The sequence below is a fragment of the Brachyhypopomus gauderio genome, unplaced genomic scaffold (genome assembly GCF_052324685.1).
Source record: "Brachyhypopomus gauderio isolate BG-103 unplaced genomic scaffold, BGAUD_0.2 sc65, whole genome shotgun sequence".
Classification (NCBI taxonomy): Eukaryota; Metazoa; Chordata; class Actinopteri; order Gymnotiformes; family Hypopomidae; genus Brachyhypopomus; species Brachyhypopomus gauderio.
The window spans coordinates 1,896,855-1,913,605 of record NW_027506886.1 but is presented as its reverse complement, the minus strand read 5'-3'; the positions used below and the strand labels follow the sequence as shown (position 1 = coordinate 1,913,605).

General features: G+C 42.9%; 1 protein-coding gene across 3 annotated transcripts; it reads right to left on the bottom strand.

The window, feature by feature from the left end:
• Positions 1–2,860: 2,860 nt before the first annotated feature.
• stx2b (syntaxin 2b) lies at positions 2,861–14,184 on the bottom strand. 3 transcript variants are annotated; one of them, XM_076989005.1, is made up of 11 exons: positions 13,831–14,184; positions 13,172–13,249; positions 12,953–13,052; positions 9,991–10,065; positions 9,636–9,709; positions 9,374–9,482; positions 7,474–7,547; positions 6,754–6,891; positions 6,351–6,461; positions 4,229–4,383; positions 2,861–4,107 (listed from the first exon to the last, which is right to left on the bottom strand). In XM_076989005.1, exons 1-10 carry the CDS (start codon positions 13,858–13,860, stop codon positions 4,246–4,248), a joined length of 927 nt encoding a protein of 308 aa, XP_076845120.1. In that variant the 5' UTR covers positions 13,861–14,184; the 3' UTR covers positions 2,861–4,107; positions 4,229–4,245. The 3 variants fall into 3 exon arrangements, with proteins under 3 accessions (XP_076845120.1, XP_076845123.1, XP_076845122.1); XM_076989008.1 differs by lacking the exon at positions 13,831–14,184 and adding an exon at positions 13,386–13,667; XM_076989007.1 differs by lacking the exon at positions 4,229–4,383 and having other exon boundaries at positions 13,831–14,183.
• Between the last annotated feature and the right edge of the window lie 2,567 nt (positions 14,185–16,751).

Genomic DNA, 16,751 nt, shown 5'->3' with positions numbered 1-16,751 from the left:
ACCCAAAGGTGAACACACCAGCAAAACCCCCTGCTCTGCATTCTTAATCCTTACATCACAGTACTCTATACACAATACAGCTACACTCAACTTATTCTATTAATATAATCCTATAATCTACAAATAATCCAAACATCTGAGTGTGATGGTAGTGCACAGCGTTGTTCATAATCTACGGATAATCTACTACATGACAGCCCTGAAGCAGTCCAGTGAGACGCTACATGCCCAGAAGCCCCATCGTGTTTACCCACAATACATTGCTGCTTTTACTCTCTGCCCACTGGTGATGTCACAGGCTCCCTGTGGGATTAACATCTGCATTCTGCTGCTGTTACATAAGAGTTGATGCTGGATTATACTGCTACTGTACAGAAAAAGGCTACCAAAAAGACAGATTAACAATAGGGCAAAGAGAATTCCCTCATGCTGGCTTCAAGGTCTAACTGAGGTGACTGCAGCACAAGTATATTACACATGTGGGTCACCGTAAATTGTCTCTGGGCAGTTACCTTCACAGAGCTCCCTGCAAGCCAAAACCACTGACTGAGGTACATGCAGCTTTAATTTCATTAATCTGCTGACTGCCGTTAATCCACCTTGCAGACTTCTGTAGTTGAATGAAAATATGTCTGTCATGAAGATGAGATTCTGAAAATATATGTCATGCAGGTGAGATTATGAAAACATGTCACGTAAGTGAAATTATGGGTACAAAGCACATGAACACCTCCAGGAAGGATCAGTACTCAGACTGGTACAAACCGTGGGAACCAGTGAGTACATGAGTCTTTTTAGCATTACATTGTTGTAATGCAAAGACATGACCACTAGGTGGGGTAAGGGTTTAATACAATTCAAAATAAACTCCAGGTTAGGCGTGATTAAAACAAACTGAAATGCGTTTGCCTTAGTGCCAAATTGACATCCACAAAAAAAAGACCAAAGCTAGCATTAGCATTCGAGCTAAGGCAGCTCTGAACCAGACGGACCCACACGCATCAGTGAGGCCTGGGTGGCCGTAACCCTGGCGATGGCTCACACCTGTACAGGTACCAACCTCCTGCACATAGGGAACGTCCCACAGCCCTGCACTTCTGGAGGGGCCATTTATACATTTCAATTCAAACACCCCAAAGAGTTTAACTGAGCTTCCTTTTAAAATGTAGTAACTATAATTTTATGGGGCCCAGTACCTGCTCATCACCACTGACATGAACATTTTTCACACTTCACTCACTTTGTGTCAGTTCTTCAGGGGTGTGTGAGCTTCTGACCGCAGCAGAGTGACCGATGTCTGGGTGGTGTCACGTCGCCAAGACAACGCCGTCTCCCCCCTGCTGTTCCCAGCTTCATTAGATGAAGCATTAGTCTGGATGCACAGTGCGTTTGCTAGCTGTGCTGGTATCCTGTGTGTGTGAATGCATCTACCTCAACCCACTTAGTCACACCAATCTCCAGTGTGGAGACTGAGCTTCTGTACAAAATAGCCTACTACATAGTGCATACTGCATTCAGTACATACTAGATACTGGTCCCTGCAGTAGTGTGCAGTATAGTATCCAGTATCCAACAAGCACAAACCACACTATGAGGTCATGTGAATGTGCCAAGGTAGCTCTGGTGAACTGGAATATTTAATAGAAGCTGTACGTCATTCATCTACCATAAACATTTATTCTTTTTGCATGCTACCTACTGATTTAGGGGCCAATCAGTATGCAAGTACTATGTAGCAGGCTGTACAGTAGTATGTACTGTATGTAGGAGGCTGTACAGTAGTATGTACTATATGTAGTAGACTGTACAGTAGCATGTACTATATGTATTAGGCTGTACAGTAGTATGTACTGTATGTAGTAGGCTGTAGTTGTATGTACTGTATGTACAAGGCTGTACAGTAGTATGTACTATATGTAGGAGGCTGTACAGTTGTATGTACTGTATGTAGGAGGTTGTACAATAGTATGTACTACATGTAGTAGGCTGTACAGTAGTATGTACTATGTGTAGGAGGCTGTACAGTTGTATGTACTGTATGTAGGAGGTTGTACAGTAGTATGTACTACATGTAGTAGGCTGTACAGTAGTATGTACTATATGTAGTAGACTGTAGTTGTATGTACTGTATGTACAAGGCTGTACAGTAGTATGTACTATATGTAGGAGGCTGTACAGTAGTATGTACTGTATGTAGGAGGTTGTACAGTAGTATGTACTACATGTAGCAGGCTGTACAGTAGTATGTACTATGTGTAGGAGGCTGTACAGTTGTATGTACTGTATGTAGGAGGTTGTACAGTAGTATGTACTACATGTAGTAGGCTGTACAGTAGTATGTACTATATGTAGTAGGCTGTACAGTAGTATGTACTGTATGTAGTTGGCTAACCCGTTATTGTCAGCATGATACAGCACAAAAGTGATACGTGTGCTTTCAATATGAACATATCGAGAAGTAAAACATACAATTAATATCCCAATATCACAAATATGACTAGGATCAGATGAGTTGATTCAGGGATTTTGCAACCAGGGCATTAACATGTTTGCACTGTGATGAGACACTGAAAGCAGAAATTAATATTAACAGAATAACGATGACCAAAACACAATGGTTAAAAAAAAAAAATCTCTTTTGCAAAATGCACTGGATGCCATGTGGAAAGATCAAGAAGCGCTTCACTTTCTTCTCAATGTCCTTTTGTTTGTTTATTATGAGTGTTCATTAACATTAATGCCCTAGACAATCCCAATGTAAATTGAGAAGTACTACAGTGAATTATGCTGCAGAAAGTACATCAGTTTATACAATTTAATAGACAAACACCAATAGATAAGGATTGAACACATGTACAAATACATATAAATTCATTTATTTTATTTCATTTATGCATAGTAACATTTTCAGTAGTATAGAACATTAAAAAATGATTAGATTATTACCATGTTCAAAGGTCTAACATCACATATAGAGCCAACAATCTCTAAAATAAAATTGATGTGACAGCAAATAGCACCAGCAAACCAACAGCTAAATGCCCAAAACGGTCTACCCATGTCTCTGAAACCCTAGATCTCCTCCCAGCTCACCATGACTCTCCCACTTCAGCAATCTGCTCATATTCCCAGCGTTTTGGCCCAGTTTGGTCCCATTCCCAATATTTATCCCAGTTTATCCCAGTTCCCTCCTTAAGGCGTGGCTTCATGGCTCAACTGATGCGGTCCCAGCGTCTCGGCACACAAAGCTGCTTGTCCTTTTTACTGACCAAGGTTCATGCAGCCCAGTTTTTCAAGGATCAGATTTTGTACATTGAATCACAGAATATTCTAAAACTATTGTCAAAACGGGTAGTTCATTATCTACTTCCCAAAGTCTTAGATGAAATGAACACGATCGTCACATTCCTCCATCACTGACGTAGTTCAGTAGTATAATGAAGTCTAAATGTAGCTGAGAAATAAACCATCTCTACATTAAAAACACCCTGAAATGACACTTTGGTGCTGGCGTGAACACCAGTTTAACAGGACAACATGAAGTGCACTTAGTGGGACTGTAAAGGCCTGATTCTGTGGTGATCGGCGAGACCTCTCCAGACACTGGCAGTAACCACAGTTACACATCACAGCATTAAAAACGCTATTCATCTGCGCAAATCGAGGGCCTTACAGTTTTGAAAGAAAACAAGACGACTAGTCATCACAAAAAGCACAAAAATACCCACAAACAAGTCAGGCATTACGCAAACAAGTCCCGTCACCATGGACACAGTGGCTTAATCATTTCATAAACAAAACATAAAGGAAAAAAAACCTGCCGTAACATGAAAATACGCGAAGATCACCTGTGCTTCATGGCAGCCGCTAGGGCCGTGCAGAAGAGCTCAGCAGAGGTGACGGCGGGCGAGACCTCACCTGCATACCAGCTGAGCAGGGCGAATGACACGAACAGGAGAAGCCAAAGATCTTCCATCCAGAGCTGAAGGCCATGAGGTTCTTTGGCTGCGAAACTCCTCGTTGTTACCTAGCGAAGATTCCAACAAAGACGAAGAGAAGAAGAAGAAGACCGCACACTCCTACGCAAACGGCAAGGCGCACCGTTTTCTGGGGACGGGATGGAGAAAACGAGGGACGTTAGTTAACGGAAAAACGTTCTACGCAAATCGAGAGAGGCGATGGTGTATCCACTCGAGCGTGTGCAGCGTGTTGTTGTGGTGGGCGTTACCGGGGGCAGCAGTATGGTTAGGTAGGACTGGCCGCAGAAGGAGAGGAGGAGGTGACCGCTGTGGTTGACTTGAACGACAGGCCCACAGACAGGCCCACGATTAGTGCCAGCACGCCAGCTATCACCAGCAGAATCATGGCCAGAATGATACATTTCTGTCCAGAACACAGAAAATGCTGCCAGTTACTGAGTCATTGTAGGCATTCATGAACGCAGCATGAAGGAAGGAAGAGATACAAGCAGCAAGCAGGATAAATTAACTGAATGAAATCAAGCGTTCAGCTGCGTTAAGACTGTTTGGCTGTGTTAAGACTGTTCAGAGCGTTCAGCTGCGTTAAGACTGTTCAAATCATTCAGCTGTGTTAAGGGCGATAAGTTGTGTTGAGGGCGTTTAGGGTGCTCAGTGTTAGGACTATTCAGACTTGTGTAATGTGAGCTACAGTTGTGATCAAATTTTTTCAACCCCCAATGCTGCGAAGGGTTTTATGGAATTCAGTGCACATTTGTAATTGTGTTCATAATGAAATCTTACAAGGACTTGTTAAAGAACTAAATGCAACTAAGATAGCATCAATTTTTTTTGTCATAAAGTATTAAATGGCCTTTTTGTGATTTCTTCATTGACACAATTATTCAACCCCTTTACGACTACCACTCCTAAGAACAGAGGTTCATTCCAGTGTTTTCCATCAGGTATTGAAAACATCTGTGGATGTCAACGAGCAGCAATCAAGCATGATAAGCACCAATTAGGCAGATTTAAAAGGACTGTGATACTCAGCTCCTTCTAGACATCTACTGGTGTGTTTCCAAGCATGGTGAAGGCAAGAGAATGGTCCCAGAAGACAAGAGAAGAGGTTATTGCTCTTCACAAGAATGGCAATGGATATAAAAAGATTGCGAAGTTGTTAAATATTCCAAGAGACACTATCGGAAGTATCATTCGCAAGTTCAAGTTAAAGGGCACAGTGGAAACGTTACCTGGTCGTGGCAGAAAGAAGATCCTGACCGCGACTGCTGTGCGCTACCTGAAGCGTAATGTGGAGAAAAATCCCCGCGTGACTGCTAAGGAACTGAAAAAAGACCTGTCAGATGTGGGCACTGAAGTTTCAGCTCAGACAATAAGGCGCGCACTGCATAACGAAGACCTCCATGCCAGAACGCCCAGACGCACCCCCTTGCTGACTCCAAAGAACAAGAAAAGTCGACTGCAGTATGCCAAAAGTCATGTGGACAAGCCACAAAGGTTTTGGAACAGTGTACTCTGGTCAGATGAAACTAAATTAGAACTGTTTGGGACAATGGACCAGCGCTATGTTTGGAGAAGGAAGAACCAGGCTTATGAACAAAAGAACACCTTGCCTACTGTGAAGCATGGCGGGGGGTCAATTATGCTTTGGGGCTGTTTTGCTTCTAATGGTACAGGAAAGCTTCAACGTGTGCAGGGTACCATGAATTCCCTTCAGTACCAGGAGATCTTGGAGGAAAATGTGATGGAGTCAGTCACAAACCTGCGGCTTGGGAGACGTTGGACCTTCCAACAGGACAATGATCCGAAGCACACATCCAAGTCCACTAGAGCATGGTTGAACATGAAAGGCTGGAACATTCTAGAGTGGCCATCGCAATCACCAGACTTAAATCCAATTGAGAACCTCTGGTGGGACCTAAAGAAGGCAGTTGCAGTGCGCAAGCCTAAGAATGTGACTGAACTGGAGGCTTTTGCCCATGAAGAATGGGCTAAGATACCCATAGGTCGCTGCAAGACACTTGTGTCAAGCTATGCTTCACGCTTGAAAGCTGTCATAACTGGAAAAGGATGTTGTACTAAGTACTAAAAAATAATGTCACTAGGGGGTTGAATAAAACTGATAATGATGTGAGCACAGTAAAGACATTTGTGGTTATTCCATCATAAATATTATGTTATGTTTGTCTAATTTATAAGTGCCTCTTTGATATAATTGTAAATAAGATGACTGAAATGATCAAAATCAATGTCAAACTGGCCAAAACACTTTATTTCAGTGGGGGTTGAATAAATTTGATCACAACTGTAAGTAGCAAGCTCTGTGAGGTAAATTGTGTGTGTGTGTGTGTGTGTGCGTGTGTGTGTTCATACCCGGCGGGCTCTCTTCTGGTACCTCGCTGCTTTCTTGCAATGCTTATTGGCTTTGTCTACATAATCCACCGCTTTACTGACATGCTTCTCTATGTTATCGATCATCTCTCCCTGCAAAAGAATAGGCGTGAAAACAGGGAGGGCGGGGCAGGAGGCGGGGACAAACAGTTGTCCAACTGTTGACATGCCAGAAACAACCAGAACAGACTAGCAGATTGGTGCAAATTCTCTGAACTTTTCATGCAGAAAGTTTTAATTTCTCATTATGTCTCCAAAATAAATAGATAATTTTTTAATTGTGAGGTATATATAAACGGCTGAGAAGTGTTGCTGAGGGTGGCCATTGAGGCAGCATTAATGCAGAACTAACACACAGGGTGTTGTGCCGAGTGAACAAGGGTACCTGAGTCTCCACAAGCATCGCCATGTCCACAAACATCTCATGGAGCTCTCTGATGCTAGACTCCAGACGCATGATGTCTTTGTGCCGTGACTCGATCTCGTTCAGCGCCTGCCGTGTGATCTGGGAGTCGGAGATGATCTGAGAGGAGATCCAGATGCTTCTGTTAGCTCCCTCTCTATGATCCAGTCCTTCAGGGCCCAAGACAGTCCATAGTTTTGTCCTGACCCATCACACCTGTCGCAGGTTTGCAGTGTTCTCCATTGCTTGGTTCAGATGTGTTGGGATGTGGCACAGACTGGCTAGTAGTCATTAGGACTAGGTTGGGAGACGCAAAAAAGCACGTCACCCAACAGGGCCCCCCCGAGACGGAATCAGATAATTTATTGGATCACACTACTGAGAAAACCCAGCTCAATCAGCAGATCAACCATAATATAGGAAATATAGGAAAAAAGAAGACAGACCACCAGATGGCGCTTCTACGACAGATTGTGCTAAAAGAAAGCGAGGGTTGGTGTGTGTGCTGAGGGCAGACTTCAGAGAAAAGTAAATACCTCATCAGACTGGATGAGATGTATAGGGAGAGACAACTTCAGCATGTCTGAGTCCATTACAAAGACAGGGGTCATGGGTCAACCTACACCCTGGTGAAGGACACCAGACTTCCAGGTTTGTAGCGAACCTTCCTGAATCCTGGGACACTAGCCAAATCAGACTCACATCAGACGTGAAGATGGATGGATTCCCGCTCTCCAGCATCTCCTCCAGTTCCTCATTGGTGGTCAGTTTTCCTGCTGTGAGAACACATGCAAACTCTACACTTTAGCACACATGTTTTAATGTTCACAGACCGCATCATTTCATCAGATATTAAAGTGCTACTCCTGCCATTAAATGGCTTTTAACTGTTAGATTAGCAGTGTGTGTGGGATTAGTATATTGTATGAATGTTTGGGTGAAAGAGTGTTATTGTTTGCACTAGTACTGTATACATGTGTTTGTGTGTGTATACTTGTGTCAAACTGGAATAAGTGTTCTCCTTTAGAATGAGATACTGTTTGAGACTGTTTGAGTATGAGAGAGACTGAGAAAGAGACAAAGAGATTGAGAGAAAGAGACAGACAGACAGACAGACAGACACAGAGAGAGAGAGAGAGAGAGAGAGAGAGAGAGAGAGAGAGAGAGAGAGAGAGAGAATCCTCTTTGACTTTCTACACATTGTTCCTTACAACATGCAGGAGAAAACATCTAAAACAACACACTCTACATGATTAACACCCAGCAGGGCGAGAGAGATCTGGGCTGCTCTTGGGAGGGGTGTGTGTGTGTGTGTGTGGCAGGAGAAGTTTCATTTATCTACTCAACCCTCCTGTTCCCATCACCATCTCTGACCGAACACACACACACACACACACACACACACACACACACACACACACACACACACACACACACACACACACACAAGAGATTCTGGCTCACAGATGCAGACCTTCCACTAATGTGAACCAATTGCTTTTTAACCCCATTAACCTTAGTTGCCTTCGTTACACATTTTGTGTTGTGCTAACCTGGAAGAGTTGCCTTAATGTTATTATGAAGCCACAACTTAAATCATACAACTCGGCACCGTCAAATCTACCGTCTGACACCGCGTCCCAATAGACTGACTCTCCATTCCCGCGTTACCCAGGCAACACCTATAACAGAGTCTCTAGTGACTGAACAGGCCATCTCATGTGTCAAGCGACGAATACGAGGCTCATTAAGCTACACCCTTGGGACACACACACACACACACACACACACACAAACAATAACAACATCAGTAAGCTTGTCTTGATGGTATTAAATGGCATTACAACCTTCTTTTATTAAGGTTAATTTTAATCCATCAGTTTGTCCGAGGTCAATGCAACTTTTCAAAATCATTAATGCGCGTCCTGACATGGCGTCAAACCACAGCCAGCAACCCGTTCCATTTTTAGAGTGTGGCCTTGTTTTCCCAGACGAGTGAAACGGGCCGTGAAGCCTGCGTGGTAGCAACACAGCGTTCTTATGGAGAGGGCCCTGTACCCGGAGAGCTGTTCTACAGACCCCCAGATTATCATCCTGACAGGAAACCACACAGCTGTGGCCTTGAAGAAACGCCTGCTGTTTAGAGCACTGATGACTGGGGAAATTAAACACCTGCAAAGCCCTCGGCAAGGTCCTGTGTAAAAGGACCCGTTAGTTAACCGCCATAACAGACAGAAAAGGAACTTTAAAGTGTGTGCAGTTATGGCCGTAGGTTTTCTTATAAAGCTCTAAATAAGGCGCTTCAAGACAGGCAAGCTCTATTTTCCCCCTTTAGTGGTGGGTGAGAGAGAGAGAGAGAGAGAGAGAGAGAGACTGTGAGCCTCCAGTGCACTACAAATATTTACTAAACACCCGAGGAGCATTTCAAGTTTGTACATGTACTGGAATAGTTTATCTTGAAGGGGGATGAGAGAGACTGTGTGTGTGTGCGTGTTACAGACAGAGACGTCGGTGTGTCTCTGGTGAAGGGCATTACAAGTATATGCATGTACTTAAAAACAAACAGCGTTGGTGTGCACGCGTGCGAGAGGAGGCGTCTCACTGATCTCCAGCTGTCTCTGGATCCTGGCTTTGCTTCTCTCCCTAAACGACACCTGAGTCTCATTGTACTGGGTCATCACCTCCACAAACCTCTGAGACAACACTGTGTACTAGAGAGAGAGAGAGAGAGAGAGAAAGAGAGAGAGAGAGAGGGGTCAGGTCTTAAAGGCAGTGAGAATGCTCAGATGAAGTAAGCTGAAAGTCTGCTCCGACACCTCCTCAACAAAAGTGGAGAAGAGGATGGAGATGGACTTCATCTCTACCTGGGTTCGCTGGACGCGTACGTCGACCGAGCTCTGACTGTCTTGGTCCTCCGCAGGCAGACTCTGCTGCATGGCTGAGGAGAGAGGAGGCGGGAGAACCTTCATGACTGAGCAGTGGCTCCACCAGTCAGAGTGCACGTCATGACAACTTGCACCCCAACAGGGCAGATCCTCATAGCGACCCGATCGTTATTATGGTCTTAACCTTTAATATGATTATTTACACTCGTGCCCATTTGTTAGTGAACGAGACTTAGAGCCACACACTGTCGTTCACTGGGCAGAGACAACATGGATGGTTGAAATTAGGCCGGAGTTCTCACACACACACACACACTCACACACTCAAACTCACATTTCAGTTTGGTCCGCACAATATTGGCATTCTTCTTGATATCAACAGTCAGCTGTTCGAGTTCATCCTGTGTCCCTGTAAGAAGAACAGTGAATATCAGCCTTGCCATGAAGTAATATAATATAAACCCATCAGCAAGAACCTCACCCGTTACACTCAGCCCTTCTGTTTGTTCGGGTTTGGTATTTTTTCCATACATTTTATTTTATTTCATACATTTTACTTCTTCCATCAAATACCCTTATGAAGTGTCACATGGACAGATCTATTCACATCAGTGAAGCATTTTCTCCACCATTCACTGTGAATTATTTGAATAAATCTTCAATTTCAAACATTTTTTTCCAGATCCACATGTCATTCTGGATTAGAGCTTTTACCAAATACAAACGCATTCATTCACTTGCCCAATGACTGAACGTAAATATGAATGGCTTCACTTCACTTTACGTTGCACAGTAATAAAAACCTGTGTGTGAAACCCAAGGCAGTTTGACCCACAGCGACATCTAATCTGCTAAAAATGGATCGAGCCTCACGTTTTACCCCATTAAGATAAAAACACACAACACTCTCGCTCTCTGGGACAACCACCTGTTACGCACCACAATCAGACGTATGAGCAGCAAGCTCACGTTTGCTCGGATACATGTTGGTTTTTAAAGATCTACGTACACAATGTCTTAGCTTCATAGCACATTCAGTCCACGACATAATGCTCGATACACAAATGCAAGATGGAGCCTTTTTTTTTTTTGACGCGTTAGAGGGAACCATTAAACACACAGTACCATGTAAAATCCTGCACTGGCGTTCAAAATACCGCACTGGGGAGGATTTTACCAGCCAGGCTAGAACTATTAATATGTAAATGGAAGAGATAATAAATGCTGGACAGTTAGTGTGAGAGTGTGAGAAAGACTGAGGCCCTGCATTCTGGGTAATCAGAAGCAGGAGCGAGGCAGGGCAGTAAGGCAGTGTGTGTGTACACACACACTTGGATACAGGGCAGCCCTCACCTGACCTGGTCAACACATTTCAAGCTGTAGCTAAATATAGTTCTTTTCAGCTAGGGCACATAAACTTAACACACACACACGCCTCTACTTTTAACACATCATACCTTTTCTAAGGGACTATTGAAGCTACTATACCAAACAACACAACACATGCCTGCCTGTCCACCAATGTGCGCGCACACACACACACACACACACACACACACACTTACTTACTTATCTGGCAAAAGCAGATATGGGTTCCATGGCAGAGCCTGATACAAGGACAGTGCAGTTTGAAGCAGCAGCAGCATCAGGACGACACCACCCTCCCAGACCTCAGCACTCATGCAGGCTACAATCCCACACCAGTGTGATTGGAGTGGTTGTTCCCTTGAGTTAGCACCATTCAGACACCGAGCCGACCTCACACCCCAGCCTCACTGAAGCACTTTATGTGTGTTTGTTTTTTTTTTTAAGAGGTGCTTTTCAGCCAAGTAAGCAGCGGTTCTAGCATGGTTACTAGCTGGTACTATGAATTGACTTCATTTTGCAACAGTCAGCTTCATTGTCTCATTCTCAACGAAGTGGGCTTCCCTTGATATGATCCAGCAGTGTTCTTTTTTTTCTACGTACTAGACGTACTACTTTGTACAGTAGGTACTACTTTGGTCAGTTGTTCTCTTAGTTTTGCGGTCTTAATAAGGGATGGTAGCTGCTAAAGTGCCAAAGTGTAGCAAATAAACAAAAACGTTACTGTGCTTGTTTACTTTCAAAAAAGCTTAGTGTCCCCAGACCTTCTCAAAAGCTTAGTGTCCCCAGACCTTCTCAAAAGCTGGGACCCAAGTCCAGACGAGTGAAGCTAATTTAAGCCCCAATCGGAGGAACTTGCATCATTGACTCAATGACTTTCTTCAATGACAGACTTCATATAGGTTCATACAATAAAGAAATTGTTTCAAAACAAAACATTTACTTTTTCTGTGTGATTCTGACACATTTCACACTGTTGTGTGCGAGGTTAATGTGTTTGGTGAGGAAAAGGAGAGGTTTCCTACAAATACTTCCTGGAGGACCCAGTGGCAGTGTGTGTGTGTGTGCGCGCGTTTCCTGCTGTTGCTCAGTTATATCAAGTGCAAAGCAGGATTATATTTAGCATATTCCATCACCACAGTGTGTGTGTTTTGCACCGTTAAAACAATTACTTGAAGTACTGTGTATTTGTTTAAAACAAAAAAGCAACAACAATAAAAAAGTGTTGGTGTGGCAAAGCCAGGACCATAGATTACCAAGTCAAACACATTGAAACTCGTTTCCAGAGAGACGAGAGTCCTCCTAAGATGCACGAGGAGGTTCAGCAGCTGCGGAGAGTGTGTGTGCGCCCAACGTGGGACTAAAACAAAACAGGAAGTGTAATCGGTCAGGTCTCCAGGACGCACGCATCATTACGCATCTTTAATAAGGTTAAGAGGTCACCATATATACTTTCCAGCCACTCCACCCGAAATGCCCACTTGACCACTTGTGCTCCTCAACAGGTACCCTGATGCTACCCTGAGCTCCGTTTTAACGGTGCACAGTTATAGACTGCATGCCTTCCGTCGCCACGCAGTTGCCATGCACGGCTCCACAGCCCCCTTGTACCCTGTTCCTCATTGGTCAGCTTCTGACCACATGACCACTGTTGCACTGGTGTACGTGCATCAGGTGCACTCTTACTGCAGTTTTTACATTTGTCCATCACCCCAAAACATCCAGTCAAAAGCAGTAAACTGGTCAATAGGGGTTGGCTAACACAAAATACACGACAATGTATTGGTTAATGTGCAACTGTACACCTGGACGTTGTTTCCAACAAATGTTTCTAATACTTTGGGTGGTAATTGGTTATGAATTGACTACGCTGATTAAACATCCTCCGGTGTGTGTTGTGTACGGTGTGTTTGGAGACGAGCACTACCCACTATCATCAGGGTTGGGCGCCGACAGAATCGTGCTGTGTTTCTTCTTCACCTCGTTCACCTGGGAGGAGATCTTCTCGATGACACCCCTGACCTCCTCCACCTGAAACACGGCATCACACTCGGGCGTGTGAGAACTCCCTCTCGTGCCCAGACCACCTCAGCCTCCTCGGTCATGAGACTTCACGTGAACATCTCAATTCGTAGAAGCTGTCCACATACCTTCCTGAAGAAATCCTCCATGAAGCCTCCTCTATCCACAGAGACAGCTACAATGCCATCCTCCTCATCCTTCCTTCCCTGTAACAAGGTTCATTACAGTTCATTAACAACTGACCTCATTAAATATGAAACTCCCTGGTCTTTTTTAACAACAGAAATAACCACTGATCATTTTTGAAGACGTAGGCCATAGAGATAGTTATAAACATCTCACCTAGTTCATCTTAGAACTTGAGAGGCTCTTCAGGCACAACAGGTTGCAATGCAGTAGTGTGTGTAGTAGAGAGTAAACAACCACAATATAGGACTAACTAAAATAATGAAGAGTTTAGAGAAACTACTGAGAAATGTCACTGAAATAACGTCGTTACGCAGTCAGTCACACTGTTGAAACACTAATGACATCTCCCTTCAGCCACCGTTGCGACATAGGAAGTGTTCTCACCTCGTACTAACTTTGTGATTTAAGCTCCAGATAAGAGAGCACTTTACTCTTGATTATTATTATTATTATTATTATAACGCGAACCTCAGATAATCCGCGTTGCACTCATCTGCGTAAAACCTGTGTTACTTGAACACACCCAGTTAGCTCACCTAGCTAACGTTTCAACCGGTTCATTGCCATAATATATGTGCTGAGAAATGATGATACTTACCGCCTTCAAATCAGCTAAACGGTCCCTCATAACTCCTGGAGAAGTTACAGCCGGCAAACAAAGTGTTCTTCCGCTGCTAAAACGTCCAATTTCCTTCTACACAAATTAAAGTCCATTTTCCAACTCTGCTAGAAACATATGAAGCAGAGAAAAAAAAAAAATTAACGATGCAACCCAAAGAAAGATTGAAGAACCGTTAAAAGCCGTTAGCAGCTTCAGAACGTCAGAACTTCAGAAGCAGTTTGGATTTTTAAGAACATTCTAGAAGCAGGCAGCCCGGTTCTGGAGGGTGACGCGGTAGCGGATCCGTCAAGATCCCGAGAAGTCGCTTCCTTCCTCGCGCCGCGAATGCACGCGCTTACATTTATGAGGTAGATTTCATGCCGGGGTTGTGTTCCCCTATATGTAAATACTATATATTTAAATATACAGCAAGTAACTCAAATCATGACAGTAATAATAATCTAAAGTGAAATTTGAATTTTAATGAATGGAAAAAAATGTCAGAATTTTTTTTTTATACTTTTACTCGATCATGCTGGCGAAGAAGCCACGGTTGTCAAGTTGAGGTTAACCCTTATGCTCTGTTTCCTCTCTAAAACGTGCACTAAATTTTATCCTTCTGTCATGAGGTTGCATGAGTTTGTTCACACATGGTATTTGAACAAATAAAATGAATCATAAATATTTTTATGGAACGTGTATGGGACATTCCTGGCATTCGGTGCCATTTGGACCTAAAAACCTTTTGACTATTAAACATTGTTTTTATTTGTTTCATGTTTTATTATGAACGGGACATGTTAAACTATTTAAAAAACTAATTTTGGTCAAGCTCAGGCATATATTCTGTAGCATTTATTTAAACATTTTTATGAAATCTCTGACCCAGGATGTCCACGCTGTTACGGACATATGCATAACTGTTTGAAATTCGTATGGCTTAAAATAATGTGGAAAACAGACGTTAGCTGAGAGCGAACATGTCCCTTTTCAACTTTGAAATGGGTCTTTCATTTACTCATCATTTTAAATCACAGATATTTTATGAATTGTGTCTGAATTCTCACCAGCATGTGATTTCACTTTTTTGTTTTAGATAAAAACGAATCCTATAAATATTTTGATTATTTGTGGCCTGCAAAACATGACAAATAATATATTCATTATCTGTACTATTTTAATTAAATTATAGACAGAAAACTCATATAATAGGGTGGACAAATAAAAGGTAATAAATTGTTCACTGTTCTTGAGCTAATCTGAAGGCCACATGAAGTTTGGACGTCTGTAGTGATCGACTCTGCAGAAAGTTGGTGACCTTTTCAGTCTGTATGCCTAGGTGCTTAATGTTATACACCCGTGGCCATTGAAGTGATTAGAACACCTGATTTTGACAATTTGGATGGGTGAGCGAATACTTTTGACAATATAGTGTATCTCTCTCTCTTTTTGTGGGTATTTCATCCTCCTTTAAAGGATCAGAATCCCAATGTTCCCTGTAATGCTTCTGTATCTCAGCAGCACTTAAGGAAATTCTTTTAAGCGATGCACACTTGATATCAATATTTCTAGCAATATTCTAACTACATTGAATAATACAGCTATATAAAACATGTGCATTTTCATACATACACTATGATGTCCACTCTGTTATGTGCATGTCCACCCTGTTAGGTCATTGATGGTAACAGGGTGGACCATAACAGGGTGGAAATTCCAACATAAAGTTAGCCATTATCCAGTGTGTGAGCAAAACCAGTCAAAAAGTGAAATTAGACAAAGAATTGTATGATTTTTATATGATTATTATGAAATTATTAAAACTTTTGGCTTGCCCTCATATTTCTCCAAACCAAGTGGACATGTTGTGGTTGACCATGTCAGACTGATGGGATAAAATGAGGAATAACAGACATTTAAATGAGATAGCTACTCACCTTCTACCATCGTTTCCCTCTGACAACATGTACATCAGCTCTAGGAAGTTGTGTCTGTATGCAAATCAGTTCTTCATTTAAAGAGACAGTACTTAGGCATAACAAATAAGTTGAGGGACATGCGATAAACCCTCAAAATTGGTGATACCTCATTGAGGTACCTCAAGTTTAGGGAGGACTTAAGCAATATTTTTAAACAATATTAAAAGAATGAAATATTCTAATGATTATACCTCATATTTCCATCACAAAAACAGAAAGCACAACTACAGGGAAAAGGGAAAACCCCTAGCATCCGATAAATAAAAACAGTGTTAAAGGTGTAAAAATACATTTTAGAGTAGACTGCATTATGTTTACCATTTGAAAAGTGTCCTACTATTTTAGTAGGATTTACAGAATTTATATTGCTTACATTTTTACAAAATGTGTGTGTGCAAGCTACATCTTCTAGATGCACTGGGATGCATCATCAGTGATGTAACCTGGGGTCACTGAGTGTTTCGGGTCTTTCAACATCAGACACCCTCGCCCAGGCGACCCAGCTGAGGTTGATCAGACCCCAGCTTGCCTCCCAGCAGCAACCACCCATGAATCAGCCCTCTTTAGCCATAGCCACCTAGTGGCCTTCTCTGCGGCTTCACAAATGGATCGAATGGCCCTCTTCTTTGCCACTGCTGTTATGCCCAAATGGTTCAACACTTTACAGAGTGACCGTCGTGCGAAACCCCTACAGCCCACCACTATTGGCTCATAATATATCTTCCATCCCCCTATCCAACACTGCTCCACCAGTTCCTGGTACTTTGCGCGTTTCCTTTCATTCGCCTCTCCCATCCGCTCTTCCCAGGGCACCGTGAACTCAAGCACTATCATCTGTCTTGTTCTATCAGAGGTGATGGTAATGTCTGGCCTGAGCGATGTTGGAACTATATGCTGAGGGAACTTTAGCTGCTTCCCCAGGTCGGCCTGCAGCCGCCA

Bases quoted from the DNA above. Each gene is read 5' to 3' on its own strand.
- stx2b (XM_076989005.1), bottom strand. From the start codon at position 13,860: ATGAGGGACCGTTTAGCTGATTTGAAGGCG. The intron at 9,710-9,990 runs GTGAGTTTGAGT...CTCTCTCCTCAG, and splicing joins TGTGCGGACCAAACTGAAAT to CCATGCAGCAGAGTCTGCCT. The intron at 6,462-6,753 runs GTACCCTTGTTC...ATTCTTTTGCAG, and splicing joins CGATGCTTGTGGAGACTCAG to GGAGAGATGATCGATAACAT.